The 18,606-nt window shown below is 48.9% G+C and overlaps 1 protein-coding gene across 4 annotated transcripts in view; it reads left to right on the top strand.

The window, feature by feature from the left end:
* BRWD1 (bromodomain and WD repeat domain containing 1) overlaps window positions 1-18,606 on the top strand; it is a 184,399-nt gene that overhangs the window by 46,123 nt on the left and 119,670 nt on the right. For all 4 annotated transcript variants that reach the window (XM_073584687.1, XM_073584686.1, XM_073584685.1 and 1 more), the window contains 4 exons: window positions 6,323-6,470; window positions 10,330-10,428; window positions 10,520-10,680; window positions 13,086-13,307. In XM_073584687.1, coding sequence (XP_073440788.1) covers window positions 6,323-6,470; window positions 10,330-10,428; window positions 10,520-10,680; window positions 13,086-13,307 — 630 coding nt within the window. The remainder of the gene's footprint in view (window positions 1-6,322; window positions 6,471-10,329; window positions 10,429-10,519; window positions 10,681-13,085; window positions 13,308-18,606) is intronic.

Raw genomic sequence — 18,606 nt, 5'->3', positions numbered from 1 at the left:
TGAGGTGTAAAACCGCAGGGCAAAACTGCAGAAAAAACGCAGATAAACCTCAGGTCTTTGTCCTGCGGATTTACCTGCGGTTTTCTCTACAAAATCCGCAGAGACAAAAAACTGTGTGCACATACCCGTAGAGCTGTTGTAGAACCCTGCAATGACAAAAATAAGTTTCCACCCTTTGGGTTCCATCTAATTTGGCAAGAGCAGTCTGGTTTCTGGTGTCCTTGGACATCAGGCATCCATGTTTCGATCCTGCAAGGCTGCCACCTGGTACTCTGTCCACACCTTTAGAATTCTAGAAGATCCACTCTATTGCGCCTGTTGATGCCTCTTTGGGGCGTAAGGTGCCTCTGTTTGCTATATGGGCCGCACAGCTAGTGTAATTTCTTTCCACCCATTGAGGTTACTCTTAAACGTTCCACTTTTCGGTGTCCCCCAATAGTATTAACAAGAACATTGGATTTTTGTTTTTACCATAAAATATCACTTGTTAAATACATTGGCGGACCCAGCTCGTACCCCATCCTTTTTCTCCTGTCTTAGGGCTAGTTCAGTTGCGTGTGGCCTATGTATGTTTTTTCCTTGTGTTCAGGTCATTATGGTTCTTGTAGCTTGTTTGTAGAATTATTTTTTTTTTCCTGGTTTTGGTTTGCTCTCCTACTGCTTTTGGAACTAAAAAGAGCTGCCTCGTGTCTGAGGAAAAGGAGGGTGTGTGTGTGGCTCACCAAGCTATCACTTTCTCAGTCCAGCTAAAGACAGAAGAGCGCTCAGAAGTCAAAATACACTGGTCAAAAGGGAACACTCAACACTTCCTAGATCTGAGTAAATGAAATATTCTCATTGAATACTTCTGTACAAAGTTGAATGTGCTGACAACAAAATTACACACAAATCATCAATGGAAATCAAATTTATTAAACAATGGAGGCCTGGTTTTGGAGTCACCCGCAAAATTAAAGTGAAATGTAAGGTCCTTAAAACAAGTCAAAATCAGGCTCAGTAGTGATTGTGGCCTCCATGTGCCTGTATGACCTCCCTACAACACCTGGGCATGCTCCTGATGAGGCAGCGGATGGTCTCCTGAGGGATCTCCTCCCAGACCTGGACTAAAGCATCCGCCTACTCCTGGACAGTCTAGTGCAACGTGACGTTGGTGGATGGAGCGAGACATGATGTACTCAATCTGATTCAGGTATGGGGAACAGGCAGGCCAGTCCATAGCTCCAATGCCTTCATCTTGCAGGAACTGCTGACACACTCCAGCCACATGAGGTCTGGCATTGTCCTGCATTAGGAGGAACCCAGGGCCAACCGCACCAGCATATGGTCTCACAAGGGGTCTGAGGATCTCATCTCGCTACCTATTGGCAGTCAGGCTACCTCTGACGAGCACATGGAGGGCTGTGCGACTCTCCAAAGAAATGCCACCTCACACCATTAGTGACCCACTGCCAAACCGGTCATGCTGAAGGATGTTGCAGGCAGCAGATCGCTCTCCATGGCGTCTCCAGACTGTCACATGTGCTCAGTGTGAACCTGCTTTCATCTGTGAAGAGCACAGGGTGCCAGTGGCGAATGTCAATCCTGGTGTTCTGTGGCAAATGCCAAGCGTCCTGCACGGTGTTGGACTGTGAGCACAACCCCATCTGTGGACGTCGGGCCCTCATGCTGTACCATCCTCATGGAGTCGGGTTTTTAACCATTTGTGCAGACACATGCACATTTTGTGGCCTGCTGGAGGTCATTTTGCAGAGCTCTGGCAGTGCTCCTCCTGTTCCTCCTTGCACAAAGGCGGAGGTGGCGGTCTTGCTGCTGGGTTGTTGCCCTCCTACGGCCCCCTCCATGTCTCCTGGTGTACTGGCCTGTCTCCTGGTGTACTGGCCTGTCTCCTGGTAGTGCCTCCAGCCTCTGGACATTACGCTGACAAACACAGCAAACCTTCTTGTCACAGCTCGCATTGATGTGCCATCCTGGATGAGCTGCACTACCTGAGCCACTTGTGTGGGTTTTAGAGTTAGTCTCATGCTACCACGAGTGTGAAAGCACAACCAACATTGTCATGCCGCCACTGTATACTCACCCGGCCTCCGCTCCCGCGCCGCAGCCCCCCGACAGCCACGGCGGTCCCTTCTGACAGGTCCGCGGCCGACGGCGTCTCTGCTTGCAATGCGCATGCGCCGGAGGCCGCGGCCGCGAATGCCTCCTGTCACTTGTGCTCCGACAATGCCCTGACCCAGAAGCACTGTCGGACCAATGGCAGACCAGACAGGGGCATATCAGGCCGTCCTCCTTTGGGGGAGGCGCTTGATCGTCGTGTTTGCTAACACGGGGGCCCGTTACTACACCAATAGGGTGTTTGACTGGTGATGTGTGCTGTGCGTGTAATGCTGCACCCACCAGCTGAACTGGAATCTTCTCACTCCGCAGTACCTCATGTCTCCGTAGGCACTAACAAACACGCTCAGAGTGATTCTTTTCTGAATAACCTCTACTGGGGTCAGTCTTTCAAGATGATAACAGTCCAACCATTCTCCTTGTACATCAATTTCTCTTCTCCTATACTCTCCCTGGTCTGGCCCGTTTGCATCCCATTCTGCATCCTGGTATTCAAGCCCGAAGCTTCCCGAATTCTCCGATTAGCTATCTCCAAGTGCTCCCCGTTCATATTCCTGATCCTGCGCGAATATCCAGCTGTCACGTTGCAACTATTATATAGACCGTAGGTCCCCGAACGCTGCGGGAGGTGACCCATGATACTAACAGAGGATTCGTCCCAGATGCCGTTCTTCACTAGGCCTAGCACGAAGCACACTTCTCTCAGACCTCTCTCCACTGCTCTCTCCAACTTTCTAAACCCTTTTTCAGAACTGTCTTCCTAGACTCCACCCATAAACCACCCCGTTAGTCAAACTGATTAGCTATTTCTATTCTGGCTAAAACCAGCTAACTATTTCTACCATTATTATTCTAGAGTGCCCCCCTAGTGTCCCAAACACTGACACCCTTACTACCCAAACCGGGTATCCCTAACTATACGGCTAACTGCCCCTATCTTAGTCCCTATCACAGTAACCATTACAGAGACAATCATGGCATGATAAATATACATAACACACACGATGGGGCGCACGTGACTCTTTCCGTCACTCCTCTTCACTAGCACACTGGGCGCTGCTTCCTCGTGTACTCCTCTCCCGCAGTCCTGTCTTCCGTCGTTCCTGCTCCAGTCCCGCAGTCCTGCTGTCTATGCTCCAGTCCCGCAGTCCTACTCCAGTCCTGCCTCCCGTGTTCCTGCTCCGACGTGTTGTCTATGCTCCAGTCCCGCAGTCCTACTCCAGTCCTGTCTGCAGTTATCCTACTCTGTCCCGCTGTCCATGCTCCAGTCCCGCAGTCCTACTCCGGTCCTGTCTCCAGTGATCCCGCTTCGTCCTGCTATCCCTGGTCCGGCCCTGCTATCCTACTCTAGTCCTACCTCCTACAGTCTCATGCTCCTACTCCAGTCCATTCTGAGCCTCCCCTCTCGGTACTGGCTATCGTGGTCCCCCAACACCTGGGCCTGCTCCTAACAATCCCTGTATAGGGGTCGACTCCACCTGGCAGCTCGCCAGGGGCCCCTCGGTGCCACGATCCAGAGAGTCAACTCCTGGAGATTTTCCTCACCGGACCAGCCATGGTAACATTCAAAAGTGACCAAAACATCAGCCAGAAAGCATTGGTGCTGAGATGTGGTCTGTGGTCCCCACCTGCAGAACCACTCCTTTATTGAGGGTGTCTTGATTGCCAATAATTTCCACCTGTTGTCTATTTCATTTGCAAAACAGAATGTGAAATTGATTGTCAATCAGTGTTGCTTCCTAAGTGGACAGTCTGATTTCACAGAAGTGATTGACTTGAAGTTACATTGTGTTGATTAAGGCTATGTGCCCACGTTGCGTGTTAAAACGCACACTGAAAACCGGACTCCTTCCCAGAAATCGCGCATTTTTTTCGCACGATTTTGCCGTGATTTTCTCAAGCGTTTTCCAAGCGATTTGAAGCATCGCTTGGAAAGTGATTGACAGGTTGGTCACACTCGTCAAACATAGTGTTTGAAAAGTGTGAGCAGCTTTTTACTATTGAAGCCGCATATGCGGCATCAATAGTAAAAGATAAAATGTTAAAAGTGATAAAAAAAATAAAAAATCGGGGTATATTTACCTTCCGACGACCCGCGCTGCATTCCCAGGCCTCAGCGTTCCCAGCGATGCCTTGCGAGACCTGTGATGATGTTGGTCTCGCGTTGCTATAGCGATCTCGCGAGACCACGTCATCACAGGACCTTGCCGCAATACATTACTGGGAATGCTTAGGCCGGGAATGCAGCGCGGGACGTCGGAAGGTAAATATACCCCGATTTTTTTATTTTTTATTCTTTTTTTTTTTTTTTGCAGGGGTATGGTACCCAGGGCCTGGAGGACAGTCTCCTCTCCTCCACACCGTGGGTACCAACCGCACATGAGACGCTTAACTTCCCGCATGGTGGGCATTGCCACATGCGGGAAGTAAGCGATTCTCATGCATTCCTATGGGTGTGGAATCGCGGCAATTCTTTGCGATTCCGCACAAAAGAGTGACCATGCTGCGATTTTTTTTTTCCGCCGCGGAAAAAAGCGCAGCATTAGCACAGCATGTGTGGAATGCCATAGGAATGCATGGGGGGCGTTCTATACACGATTTTTAAACGTTTTCGCGCCGAAAGTCGTGGCAAAACCGCTTAAAAATCGCATCGTGGGCACACAGCCTAAGGGTATGTGCACATGTAAGCGGTTTTTTCAAATAAAATTAAACGCATAAAAAAGCATCCCATTCATTTTAATGAATTCTGCACTTTATGTGCATATTGATGCGTTTTTTACCGCGAAAAAACGCATTGCGGAAAAAAACGCAGCATGCTCATTAATTTTGCGGAAAATTCCGCATTTCTAGCTATTTTCTATGAGACTGGGACCGCTCTTGGGTGAGGGCTTATTTTTTGCATGCAGAGCTGACATTTTTAACTACCATTTTGATGCAGATAAAATCTTTTGATCGGCCATTATTGCATTCTGATGCAATGTCGCGGTGACCCAAAAAAAAAACGTTTGTCGTTTTGACTTTTTTTTTTCCTCACTACGCCGTTTAGGGATCAGTTTAATCTTTTTTTTTTTTTTTTTTTTATATTGATTGGGGGATTCTGAGTGCGGCGGCCCCAAACATGTGTTTGATATTTTTTATTTTTTGAACTGGGCGAAAGGGGGGGTGATTTGAACTTTTTATTTTTAATATTTATAAACTTTTTTTTTTTCTCTACTTTTTGCATGCTTCACTAGTCTCCATGGGAGCCTAGAAGCTGCCATAACATGATCGGGTCTGATACATACCGGTGATGATCACATCGCCTCTATGTAGTAGAATTATTCACTTGCTATGAGCGCCGACCACTGGGCGGCGCTCACAACAAGTTGGCAGTGACAAACCTTGTGGTCTCCAGGAGACCTTTGGTTGTCATGCCAACCGACCGTTGACCTGCGATCACGTGACGGGGTCACCGGTGGGCGGATTTCGGGCGTGGTCGCAGGAAGCGCTTGTTAAATGTCGCTGTCAGTGTTTGACAGCAGCATTTAACAAGTTTCTAGCCGCGGGTGGATCGTGATTCCACCCGCGGCTGTTCCGGGCATATGTCAGCTGTTCAAAGAAGCTCACATGTCCCGGGAAAGATGTGGGCTCCGCCGGTGAGGGAGGGAGTCCGACATAGGCGTACTATTATGCCCGATGTCGGAAAGAGGTTAAATGCTTATTTTTATTCTAGTATTTAGTGTGGTAATTTGTAGCGTAATCCATCTGAAACAAGTGTATTGGCCGTACTCCACTCTCATGCCGGTCTCCCTATGTTCCCTCCCATCGTCTGCCTTCAGTCTTTCACCGACAAGTCTTTTTTTTTTTTTTTTTTTCGTGCCTGAGATTCTGAATCCTCACATGGGGTGGCATTTGCGTGAATTGTTAGTCCGACACCTGCAACATCATCAGGAGCTTAGTGCGCCCTTTTTAAAGGACTATACAAATATTTTAACATGCGTTCTCCAAGTACACCAGCTTCATCAGGTCTAAGATTTGTTTAATAATGTATGCAGTTTAAATTCTATTACCATACTCTTTATGCACCATCCCAAGAGTGCTATTTTTAATGTATTCATAATCTGATATGTTATTGAAAAAAATGTTTGGCTCTCATAGTGAAATATATATTTTTTTTTTTGTTTCATATAGTGATTATTGCTATTTTGCTCTATAACTCAATGTTTTCCAGGTCTCTACCAACAAGTCTGTTACTTATGACCATTTACTGAGGATCTGTCAGGGTCTGTCTTACTTCGTTGACAGGCACGCCCCTGTTACAGTATCACGATCAAGTTCTCTACTTGGAATTGCAAACAAGCCATTCTGCATGGAAAAAGGTACAAATGTCATCTGTACTTGGGTCTAAATAATCCTAGAAGGTGACTTTAAAGAGTTTTTGGCTAGCTGCACATGGGGACCCTCATATGTTTATAAATGTATGCTTTTCTGCAATTTAAACATGTTAGATTTAATTGTAGCAAAGACTGAAACGTGGCACTCAACGTCCCCCTAAAAGTCATTTCATTCAAAGCAAATTAAAAACATTGGTTCAGGAGAATGAGCTACCTGCAGCGCGACAGATGGCTGCCATGCTTCAACGGGTCCTCGTACCTAGTCTTTGGCTAGCTACATGAGGCAACCCCTTTTAAGATGATTCCCTGCTGTCTCTGGCAGGTCTACGTCAGTGGGGGGCCGCCTTTTCCAAAGTTCTTCTGTTTCCACTTACCTGTGCCACTTCCCTCAATGCTCCTGTACCTTAGTGCCAGTGGATCATGGTGACTTAACCCCTGGTTACATAGGTATTTTTCCATTTCTACACAGGAAAGACTTACAGCTTATGGACAATGCTTTGCCTCGGTCATATAGATATGACTTCTCTACATCTCCCTCATTAGTGACCATGTCCCAGATGTGTCCTCTGCTAGAACTATACCTCTGCCTATCATGTTGGATGCTCTTTGATGGTTGTTCGATCACCTTATATTGGATCTCTGGATAGTGTTATTGAGGCTCTTTGGCTGCCTCCTTCTTACGAACACTTCCATGCGTCATTAATAACGGAGTGGCCTGTATGTACTGGGGATATTTTTGTCATTTAAAAATGTTTGGTCAGAAGTGTCAAGTTTAGGGATTATCAAGATCCGCTCAATTCTGCACAAGTAGTGAGCTGTGCTGAGGACTTTACGCCTCCACACGCTTGCTCAGATGTCGGCATTATGGACAGTTTTTCTCTGCCCCCATGATGGCACCAGAGAGAGAATGTCTCTATAAATGTCTGTTCTGTTCCTGATCTAAGGATCTCTGCTTTTGCTAGAGATAAATCTGTGCTGCACTTTATGTACGTGCTCAGTAGTGACCATTGCTGTGGAGTTGTAATCGTAAGTCAGGGAAATTGAGAAGTCTGAGTGAGAGGTTTGAGTTACCGACTCCACAGCCCTGATTGCACCTACTTCCGATGGCGTGCTGGCGCACACACGGGTCCTGACCCGCCCCATTGCACCAGAGGTCACTTTTACGGTTAAAGTGCGGCCTGTTAAAGTAAGTTTTGTGATCCTGTAGCAGATCAAACCCTCCCTCATGCATTGTAGTTTCCCGCTCTGGGGAGGGTAAGTCTTTAATTCTACATGTGCTATGCTAATGTTTTATTCTCTACATGTGTTTTAGGAGGGGCCTTGGAAAGCCTTGGCAAAAAAGAATGTTTCCATTTGTAAGGTTGGAGCTGCTATAATGAGTAAAATGATACCTGAGTTGAAGAAATCTGTCTTGTGGTTCTTGTTTAATCTGTGTTTGCAGCTTTGAGCTAATGAGATGCTCGTGTTTCGGGGCGGCCTGTGGGGCCTTTTTTTGTGTGCTCTGACCTAATCATTCTGGGCTTAAATGACAGGTTACTGAACCTTCAGAGACCCAAATGGCAGTGGCGCATGCGCAGTAGCATCTATCGGCAAGCACTGTGTTCCAGAGACCAGTGCGGGAGTGTGCACAAGAGAAAATCATCCCCGCTGAACATAGCAATGATCCCGCACTGGTCCCTGGAACAAAGTGGTCTGTGCCTGCTCAGATTGAGAGCATCGCTTGCCAATAGATGCTACAGCGCATATGTCGGTGCCAGTTTTTTTAAGCTAATTTTTTTAAAATTTTTTTAAACCAAAGTATTAAATGTGCAGGCGCTGTATTTAAAATAAGAGGCAGATTACGGAAGGTTCAGTGACCTGTCATTTAAGCCCAGAATGATGAGGCCAGAGCATCACACAGCCCCGACACACAAGCATCTCATTAGCTCAAAGCTGCAAACACATTACACAAGAACTACAAGACAGATTTCTTCAGCCCATATATCATTTCAATCAGTGTAACAGTGCCAACCTGACAATGTCTGTAGTTTACTTCCATTCTGATTACAGGTTTGCTTTATGCCTGTGTGGCATTCCTTGTCGGCAAGAATTTATATTTAGTTGTGTTAGATGTTATCTTGGCCAAGGCAGTGGCTGCAAAGAGGTTTTCCTTCCATAATTCAGGAGGTCCCGTTTTTTCAAAGAACCAACAATGTAAATTTTCTAAATACAAGCATGGAGGATGGAAAATTTTTAGGATCGAGGCAGAGGGTTCTTGTTTGACAACATTTTGCTCAAGAAATTGGGACATCAAGAACTCAATGCCTGAGGTAGGTGGAAGACTAAAAAGATTTCTACTTGCCTGGACAAACATCTCAGCAAGTGGTTGGAAATTAGATACCATAGGCCAAGGGTTAAACTTGGAATTCAGTTTCTGCCCCCCAGTGATGTTTATAGTCACCAGGGTCCTAGCAGCAGCTGCAGGCCAGTCTCCTTAAAACTGGAAAATATCTTGTTTTGGGGAAAAGGACCCAAATCGCTTTAGGAAATGGTTCTATAATCCTCTTTTTATTTAGTAAAAAAAACACCCCAAACCACCAGATGCTACCTCCAGAGATTGTTTTATATCCATATTAGGTCTCCAAGATTCCTATGACCATTTACACATCCTTCCAGAGCACCTTGGGACCGGTGTTTACCGTATTGAAAGGGAACACCATTTAAGAGTAAATATTCAGAGAAGCTGCTGGGTTCGCTATCCATTTCTGGCGCTTTCCCATGTTATCTTAGTGACCTCAAAAGTCTTTACAATGATTGTGCCACAGATATTTGCTCCTCATCCTCCTTTTCCCCTCCATAGATTTTTAAAAGCACCAACTGTTATCTCTGGTCTAATGTCAAAACCGGTCTTCTCTAAATACAAACTTTAGCCATGAGTTGAGCGTGAAAGATCAGTCCAGGAGGAGAAAAAAGGGGTTTCTACTCAGCTGGATTAGGAATGCTGTTTCTTTAGTCTACGTTTCTGTTGGTCTCTCCTCACCGTTGGGGTTTGAAGACTCGCTAAAGCCATGTCCACCTCTTGGTCACATATTGCCAACACCACTCTCGAGCTGATCTGTAGGGTAGCTACTTGATTTTCACCACCTACATTTTTTCTTTAAACATTATTGGTTGGACTTAAGCATTTTTGATCTTTCCTTTGGGAAGAAAGGACTTCAATTTCTTGTCCCTTCTCTTAGGGTTCCCTCTGTCATCTCTACCTGGTGGTGTTGTGTGGATGGGGGAAAATTGCTGCTTACTGGTTATTTTGATTTTCCAAAACTCACAACCACATCTTCCCTTAATCCATCCATGTAGTGTTCTTTGTTTGTCTTGGGTGGTGTAGCAAGAAAAAAGGCTGTTTTTTTCCATTTTACGTTCTGCAGAATTAAACTAAATGGAGGACTTCCCATTGCCTGCAATCCACTGAAGCGTATAGAGAAGCTCCACCTTTTAAAACTGTAGATTTCCTGTCCTTGGCGGAATTCTCTGGTGCTGTTTCTGGAAAATCAAATTACAGGAAGTAATTATCATTATCGTGCACATGTCCTGTTTATTAAAGACACGTGCAACATGCCTGTCAATCGTGCACATCTCTAGGCAGATTTAGGTCATACCAATGTGGAAGTCTGTGACTGTGGATTGCGCTTGATAGCCTTTTTAATATCAAGGGGTTGTTGCATTTCCCTGTTTTACTTCCCATTGTGGCCACAGCTAATTGTGCCTGGCGCTCCCCTGGCCTGGCACTATCGAGACGACTACTTTTATGGATTTAAATTCATTGCATCTCAAATGTTTTTATTAACGCAAGCAAAATTATTCTTAGGTTACAGAAATGCTCAGTGGAGCCACAAAATATTTGCTACTCTTCAACGAGGGAGACCCCCAGAAGTGCCGATTAGTGTGAGGAAACCTCCAAATATCGGTACGCCGTGATGTGTGGGAAGAGCATTTTTATTTATTTTTTTCATCCTTGTATTTGTGCACTTTATAACTTGGTGTTTTCTGCATTTCAGTGAATGTGCACCATGGCAAACACTTAACAGGTGCTGTGTGCTTCAACTCTGCATTTCCGGTCACCATGTACCAACAGATAAAGGTGCACAAGAGGATTCTCGGCCACCTCTCCTCTGTTTACTGCGTTGCTTTTGATCGCACCGGTCAAAGAATTTTCACTGTAAGTAGACTGCAGACCAGTGAGAAGAGAACGGCCAGGTTTACACATCTGTATTTTGACTGCTACGTCTGCAGGTCTACTGAACAAAACTTGGAAATCCATAGTGATCTATGTTCTAAGCGCAGTGGAACCTTCAGAGGTTCCAGATCCTGTGGCCATAATACCGACTTCATAAATAAAAAGGTCTCCTTTTCATGGAGTTTGGGTTTCTTCAAACCCTGTAACTTCTTAGACACTGTTGCTGAAAACTGACAACTTTAAAGTGGTCAGGAGTGAACCATGTGTGAAAAGTGGGTCAATAACAAAAAACAATTAATGCTTGCCTCACCGATCCTCTGCCTTTCCTGTTCCAATTCTGTCTTCCTTTAGCTTCTGCTTCTAGCTGCAATGATGTCCCGATACAGAGCTATGTGACTGCTGCAGTCAGTTGCTGGCTGTAGTATTGACCCACTACAGTCAGTGACTGGCTGCAGTGGTTACATGTTCCTGTGATGGTACATCATCGCTGCAGGGTTCTGGACTGTATCTGGACAGGATTAAAGAGGAACACCTTCTCTACCACGCATGTGGTTCATGCACTTATGCAGCAGTTACATGCCTCTAACGCCAAGAATCTAGGCTCGCTGCAGTGCGATCTGCTGTTGGGGGGTCTGTTCCTATGCCCACAACCTGCCCTTAAAGTGATCGCAGGCTGCCCATATGTTGCCACAACAGGTCCTACTAAATAACATTGTCGGCACCATCTTTGAATTCTTAGAGCAATTATTTTTCTACTTCAATATTGCAGTTTTTAGTGCAAGCGATCAGATCACTAAAGCACATAAATCTGCATAAGTATCTCCATAATCATGCCCTCATCGAGAACCATATTGCCAGGTAAATTTTGCCAAAAAATGAACTCTTCAAAAACTAACACTCCAACCAGAAAAAAAGGTGTTAATTATTTTTTCCCTCTAACAATTTCACCTGAGTTAAAGAAGTTAAGAAACAAAGTTAGTCATGGCGGGAGGAGGTAAATAAAGTTGTCAACTCATTTTAATGTGGGGAACTGCACATAAAGTAATTTACTAACACAAGGTTACAGGAAGATCTGAGTCAATGATTTCATTTATATACTGCTGCCCCCTCGCTTACTCTGATCTTCACCCTATCTGCCCTAATCTGACCACAGATGGAGGGGCATGTGACCAGACCTGTGTGTATGTGATGGTTTCTTTTGGTTTCCTCCCACACTCCAAAGCCATACTGATAGGGAATTTATATAATGAGCCCCAGTGGGGACAGCGATTAGGCCTGTAAAGAGCTGTATAAACATGTAAAATAAATATTTTATGGAGGCCACTAATGGACAGGTGTGGTCACATGCCCATCCATCTGCAGCTATGCTAGCAGAGAAGAACAGACATTGCTGCGGATCGTTGTGTGTATTTGTTTGACTTTGTGCAATAATAAAGACTGAGTGGTCTCTGCTGTGTGTCGGCAGCTGCTCTCTGCTGTGTGTCGGCAGCTGCTCTCTGCTGTGTGTGTCGGCAGCTGCTCTCTGCTGTGTGTGTCGGCAGCTGCTCTCTGCTGTGTGTGTCGGCAGCTGCTCTCTGCTGTGTGTGTCGGCAGCTGCTCTCTGCTGTGTGTGTCGGCAGCTGCTCTCTGCTGTGTGTGTCGGCAGCTGCTCTCTGCTGTGTGTGTCGGCAGCTGCTCTCTGCTGTGTGTGTCGGCAGCTGCTCTCTGCTGTGTGTGTCGGCAGCTGCTCTCTGCTGTGTGTGTCGGCAGCTGCTCTCTGCTGTGTGTGTCGGCAGCTGCTCTCTGCTGTGTGTGTCGGCAGCTGCTCTCTGCTGTGTGTGTCGGCAGCCGCTCTCTGCTTGCTGTGTGTGTCGGCTGCCGCTCTCTGCGTGCTGTGTGTGTCGGCTGCCGCTCTCTGCGTGCTGTGTGTGTCGGCTGCCGCTCTCTGCGTGCTGTGTGTGTCGGCTGCCGCTCTCTGCGTGCTGTGTGTGTCGGCTGCCGCTCTCTGCGTGCTGTGTGTGTCGGCTGCCGCTCTCTGCGTGCTGTGTGTGTCGGCTGCCGCTCTCTGCGTGCTGTGTGTGTCGGCTGCCGCTCTCTGCGTGCTGTGTGTGTCGGCTGCCGCTCTCTGCGTGCTGTGTGTGTCGGCTGCCGCTCTCTGCGTGCTGTGTGTGTCGGCTGCCGCTCTCTGCGTGCTGTGTGTGGCCGCTGTGCTGGGGGAAAGGTTCACTGAGCGTGATGTAGAGGGTTATGGTAGATCACAGCTGTGTTGTCCACCTGTTCTCACCACTTCTTCTGTAAGCTCGGTGCAATATTTAAAACTTGTGTAGACAAAGCTGTTCCTGTTCAGATGACGACATTGCATGCCTCTGATAATTTTTCTCATTTTTGTAACCACCACCTCACCTCAGGGCTCAGATGACTGCTTGGTGAAGATCTGGTCTGCACTCGATGGACGGCTGTTAGCCACACTAAGAGGTCACTCAGCCGAGATCTCTGAACTTACTGTGAACTGTGAAAACACCCTGCTCGCTGCTGCAAGCTGTGAGAAGATCATCAGAGTGTGGTCTCTCCGAACCTGTGCGCCCATGGCCGTGCTACAAGGTCACTCAGGGGCTGTTACCTCATTACTTGTAAGCATCATTTCCAATAATAGAAGCTGCGTTCTTTCATCCCATCCCCTTGCGGTCACCCAATTGATTAGACCTTAATTCACGTGCTGCAAATTTGCATTTGCAGTGGTGCAAATCTGTGTTTTTATAGACACATATTCTCCTAGTAGCAATGCTTATAGGGGACATGGTGCCTTACAGAGGAGCACCATACAATAGCACCCTATGTGTCTATGGGAGCTGTTCCCATACTGGCTCTTGGCACTACTGCATTTACTTACTCACAGCAGGGTATATGGTCTCTTTTACTCTGTCGCCTAATTGGGGGACACAGAACCGTGGGTGTTATGCTGCTGTCCACTAGGAGGCGACACTGCATAATCTGAAAAAGATTAACTTTGGCTCCTCCTCTGCAGTATACACCCCTGGACGGCGTCAGCCTTCTCCAGTTTTTGCTTAGTGTCGCAAGGAGGCACACCTTTTTTCTTCCGTTTTTTTCCTTTTTTTCACGGAAATACAGATGAAGAAAAGTGGGTCTCCAGCGAGACTCCCGGCATGGTTCCCTCCTCTGTCCCCTATTAGGGGTACCCGGTTGAGGTCGAGGTGGTTTTTTTCCCCATGTCGCTCCCTCCCCAGTCCCTCGGTCCTGGTTCGAGACCCCCCTCCTTCCCCAACCCCTTTAAGGGGTCTGGGTTGAGGTTGAGGCGAGGATGAAGACCCCCTGACGGTGACAGACGCACCCTCCCTAATCCCCCGCAGGTGGTATTAGGTTGAGACGCCTCAGGTAGGGTCGGACATCAGGCAGCATTCCGCAGCTTCCAGGGACCCCAGGCCGGCTGAGGGATCCTGTGGGGGCCGGGGGAGGGTGCGGACTGGATGGTACAGCAGAAACGGCTTTTGCTGCGTCCCTGTCTCTGCAGCAGCAGCGGCTCCATAGCCCTTCAGGGGCCCCCCATACAAAAACCGCTACCCCCACCGCTATCTAGTCGACTGTTCTGGTGGGGTCTGGTTCAAATGGCCCCCCCCGGACTACCGCGCCGCTCCGGAGCCCTCCTGGGCATCAGGCTTCAAATTTAGACCGTGGCTTCGGCCTAGCTGAAGCCGCCGCCTTCTCCCCGCCCCCGGCCCCCCCCCCCCCTTGATGACCAAAATGACACACTGGAGTGTCATAGAAGGGGCGGATTGAGGCAGAAAGGGGGCGTTTTTACACAGCCCGGCACGCCCTTTTCAGCTCTCCGCCCCCTCCTCCCTCTCCTCAGAGCCCCGGTGGCCATTTTTTCTGGATGAGATCCAGGAGAGAAGCATCACAGCGGTCTTCGGGGGGCACAGAACTTGGATCTGTCGGCGCTGGACCTAGGGGCACACCGGTGGGGTAAGCTCACAGCTGGGTTCTCATTACTCAGCTGTGAATCTATACTTCCTATAAGGCTTTCTGTGGGTTCCCTCTGCGTAGCCACCCCTGTACGATCCCTTATAGCCAGCCTCTGTGCACTATGCCGGGCTCAAGGAAAAGAACCAGGCAGGAATGTTTCTATGCATTCTGCACAGCCTGCAAAGCCACGCTCCCTAGTGGCAGCACGTATCCGCACTGCCGGGACAGCATCCAGAACTCTGGGTCAGAACCCCAGGGAGTCCCTACTGACGCTTCAGTGTCACAGGCCACGCCGGAATGGGCAATTCAGATGTCTCAGTCTATGTCACAGTCCATAGACAACCTAACTGCTACATTGCTGCAAGCTCTGCAGAGTCGGGCCCCGGCTATGGACGGTACACAGCAAACGGACAGCTTGTCTCAGGAACATGCTGCTTCCGACTCACACAGACGTAAGCGGACTCACAGGTCTCGATCACCTGAGTCGCACTATAGCACAAGGTCGTCCCCCTCTAGGGAGAGACAGTCATTCCAGGTCTCCTGGGCAGTCCCCTGCCACAGACAGACAGTGCAATTTACCACAGGGATCCCCCACCACAGAAGACCCCCGCCCCAGGTCGCCCTCCAGGGATCACCTTAGTGAGGCACAGGATTCGGAGGGCATCTGTGACTCCGACTCAGATAATGAAATGGTCAGGTCCGTGGTACCTTCTCCCCCTAGCAATACAGCGCTAGTTGAGGACATAATTTCTTCTATTCATCGGGTGCTAAAAATTCCAGAGTCGCCCCCAGAAGTCCCAAAACATAGGATTTGCTTCGAAAGTGTTCAAAAACCACCTAAGGTCTTCCCTAATCACGATGAGTTTGAGAAAATACTTAACAAACAGATTGCGCAGCCTGACAAAAAATTCGCTAATCGCAAATATCTGGAAGCGAAGTACCCCTTCCCACAGGAAGACACCAAACAATGGGCAGATCCACCTGATGTGGACCCTCCGGTTTCTAGGCTAGCATCGCAGACTTTACTCTCTGCCGGATAGCTCAACCCTCAGGGACGCAGCAGACCGGCAAGTAGAGCGCATGGCTCGTTCTATTTTCGAAGCGGCAGGCGCCTCTCTGGGCCCTGCGTTTGTTCAGTTTGGGCAGCCAAGGCCATCCTAGCTTGGGCCAAAAGACTACAGGAGGGTCTTCAGGCTTCAAATCCTGAACTCTCGGACCAAGCGGTCCAGATGGCAGTGGTAGCAGACTACATGATTCATGCAGCCCTGGATTCCGCCAGAGGTGTAGCGGGAATAGCATCAAACGCCATCACGATCCGACGCATCCTCTGGCTGCGAGAATGGAAAGCGGATGCGGCCTCAAAGAAGTCCCTCACGCGACTTCCGTATTCTACTGGTAGACTTTTCGGCGAAAAGTTGGACACCATGATAGCCAATGCCACCGGGGGGTAAGAGTACCTCTCTCCCTCAACTAAAACCGAAACGCACGTTTAAACGAAGAAACCAGACGCGATTCCGATCCTTTCGGAACTCCTCGGGCTGGTCCGTTTCGCGCCCAGTGCAAAACCGCAACCGTTCTCCACGCAGAGACAACCCACGGACGCAGCAGCGACCGGACAGGGCTTGGCAGTCGAAAGCAGGCCAAGCGAAACCCAAGGGAAAACCTCAGAACTTCACTTCATCATGACTCGAGACCTCCGGAAGACACCCCACTAAGACAGGTGGGTCAGGGAAATAGTGTCTTCCGGATACAAGATCGAATTCACTTCCGTTCCACCGAACCGGTTCTTCCTTTCTGTTCCTCCAACACCACCAGAAAAGGCTCATGTCTTCCACCAAGCGGTTTCCTCTCTCCTTCAATCAGGAGTTGTGGTGCCGGTTCCCGCGAACGAGAGATTCCGAGGATTCTACTCAAATTTGTTCGTAGTCCCCAAGAAAGGAGGCGGCGTCCGACCCATACTGGACCTAAAACAGCTCAACAATTACGTACGGGTCCGTCATTTCCGCATGGAGTCCCTCCGGTCCATCATTGCATCCATGGAGCAGGGAGAATTCCTCGCCTCCATAGACATACAGGATGCGTATCTCCACATACCAATTGCTCCCGCCCACCAAAGGTTTCTCAGGTTTGCGGTCAACCAAAACCACTACCAGTTTGTCGCCCTTCCGTTCGGACTCGCCACGGCTCCAAGAACGTTCACCAAAGTCATGGCGGCCACCATGGACGTCCTGCACTCAAGAGGCATTCTAGTCGTCCCGTACCTGGACGGCCTCCTCGTCAAGTCTTCCACTTTCAAAGACTGCGAGGTCAGTGTCTCAATCACTCTAGACACTCTGAGTCGCCTGGGATGGCTAGTCAACCTACAGAAATCGTCGACCATCCCAACTCGGACTCTAACATTCCTGGGAATGGTATTCGACACCACCAGGGGCCTGGTGCTCCTTCCCAAGGACAAGACACTGGCCATCCGTCTGGGAGTTCGCACACTCCTTCGCAGTCCTCGATCTCTCCGGTTTGCCATGAGAATCCTCGGCAGGATGGCAGCAGCAATAGAGGCAGTGCCATTTGCCCAGTTTCACCTCAGGGTCCTTCAACTAGCCATACTCAGATCTTGGGACAGGAACCCCTTCTCCCTCGACAGGGAGTTCAGGTTGACGTCATCAACCAGGAGGTCCCTGCATTGGTGGCTCAAACCAACCTCGCTTACACGAGGGAAGCCATTCCTCTCAGGACAATGGAAGATCCTGACTACCGATGCAAGCCTGACAGGCTGGGGGGCGGTGCACCTACATCACAGGACACAGGGCAAGTGGTCACCGAGGGAAGTGACATTGCCCATCAATGTTCTGGAAATCAGGGCCATTCTCTTGGCACTGAGAGCCTTTCATCACTTGCTTGCAGCCTCGCACATACGGATACAGTCGGACAATGCCACGGCTGTGGCATACGTGAATCACCAAGGCGGGACCCGCAGCGCCCAGGCGATGAGAGAAGTGGCTCATATCCTCCGCTGGGCGGAAGACACAAGGTCGGTACTTTCTGCGGTACACATTCCGGGTGTAGAAAACTGGGAAGCCGACTTCCTCAGCAGGCAAGGAATGGACTCGGAGGAGTGGTCTCTCCATCCCGAGATTTTTTACCAGATCTGTCAACGATGGGGAACCCCGGATGTGGACCTAATGGCATCCCATCTCAATACCAAGGTTCCCAATTTCATGGCCAGGACACACGACCCGCGGTCGCTCGGAGCGGATGCCCTGGTCCAGGACTGGTCCCAGTTCCGACTCCTGTACATTTTTCCACCCCTCCCCCTAATCGCCAGGGTCGTGAGGAAGGTCAAGCAAGAGGGAGTTCCGACCATCCTCATCGCGCCAGACTGGCCCAGACGTACTTGGTACGCCGACATCGTCCAACTTACGGCAGACGCCCCCTGGCGTCTACCCGACCGCCACGACCTTCTGTCTCAAGGTCCGTTCTTCCACCAGAATTCAGGGGCCCTCAATTTGACGGCATGGCCCTTGAAACCTGGATTCTAACCCAGGCAGGTTTTTCACCGGCAGTCATTGCAACTATGATCAGGGCAAGGAAGCCTGCCTCCGCCAAGCTCTATTATCGTACCTGGAGAGCCTTCTTTTCTTGGTGCGAATCTCATGGACAAGTCCCACTCCCCTTATTCCCTCCCGAAGGTACTAGGTTTTCTTCAATCGGGCCTAGATGCCAAGCTATCCTTAAGTTCGCTTAAGAGTCAGGTGTCGGCGCTTTCAGTCCTTTTTCAAAAGCGCATTGCTATTAAACCCCAAGTAAGGACTTTCATCCAGGGAGTTTCCCGATTGGTTCCTCCCTACAAACGTCCGATGGATACGTGGGACCTCAATCTGGTCCTGACAGCATTGCAAGCTCCACCCTTCGAACCTCTTAGAGGAGTTCCACTCTCCATTCTGTCTCAGA

This window comes from Dendrobates tinctorius, unplaced genomic scaffold, assembly GCF_039654945.1.
Source record: "Dendrobates tinctorius isolate UK_male_01 unplaced genomic scaffold, ASM3965494v1 ptg000084l, whole genome shotgun sequence".
NCBI lineage: Eukaryota > Metazoa > Chordata > Amphibia > Anura > Dendrobatidae > Dendrobates > Dendrobates tinctorius.
Note: the sequence above shows the minus strand (reverse complement) of the source record. Positions and strands in the feature narration are given on the sequence as shown.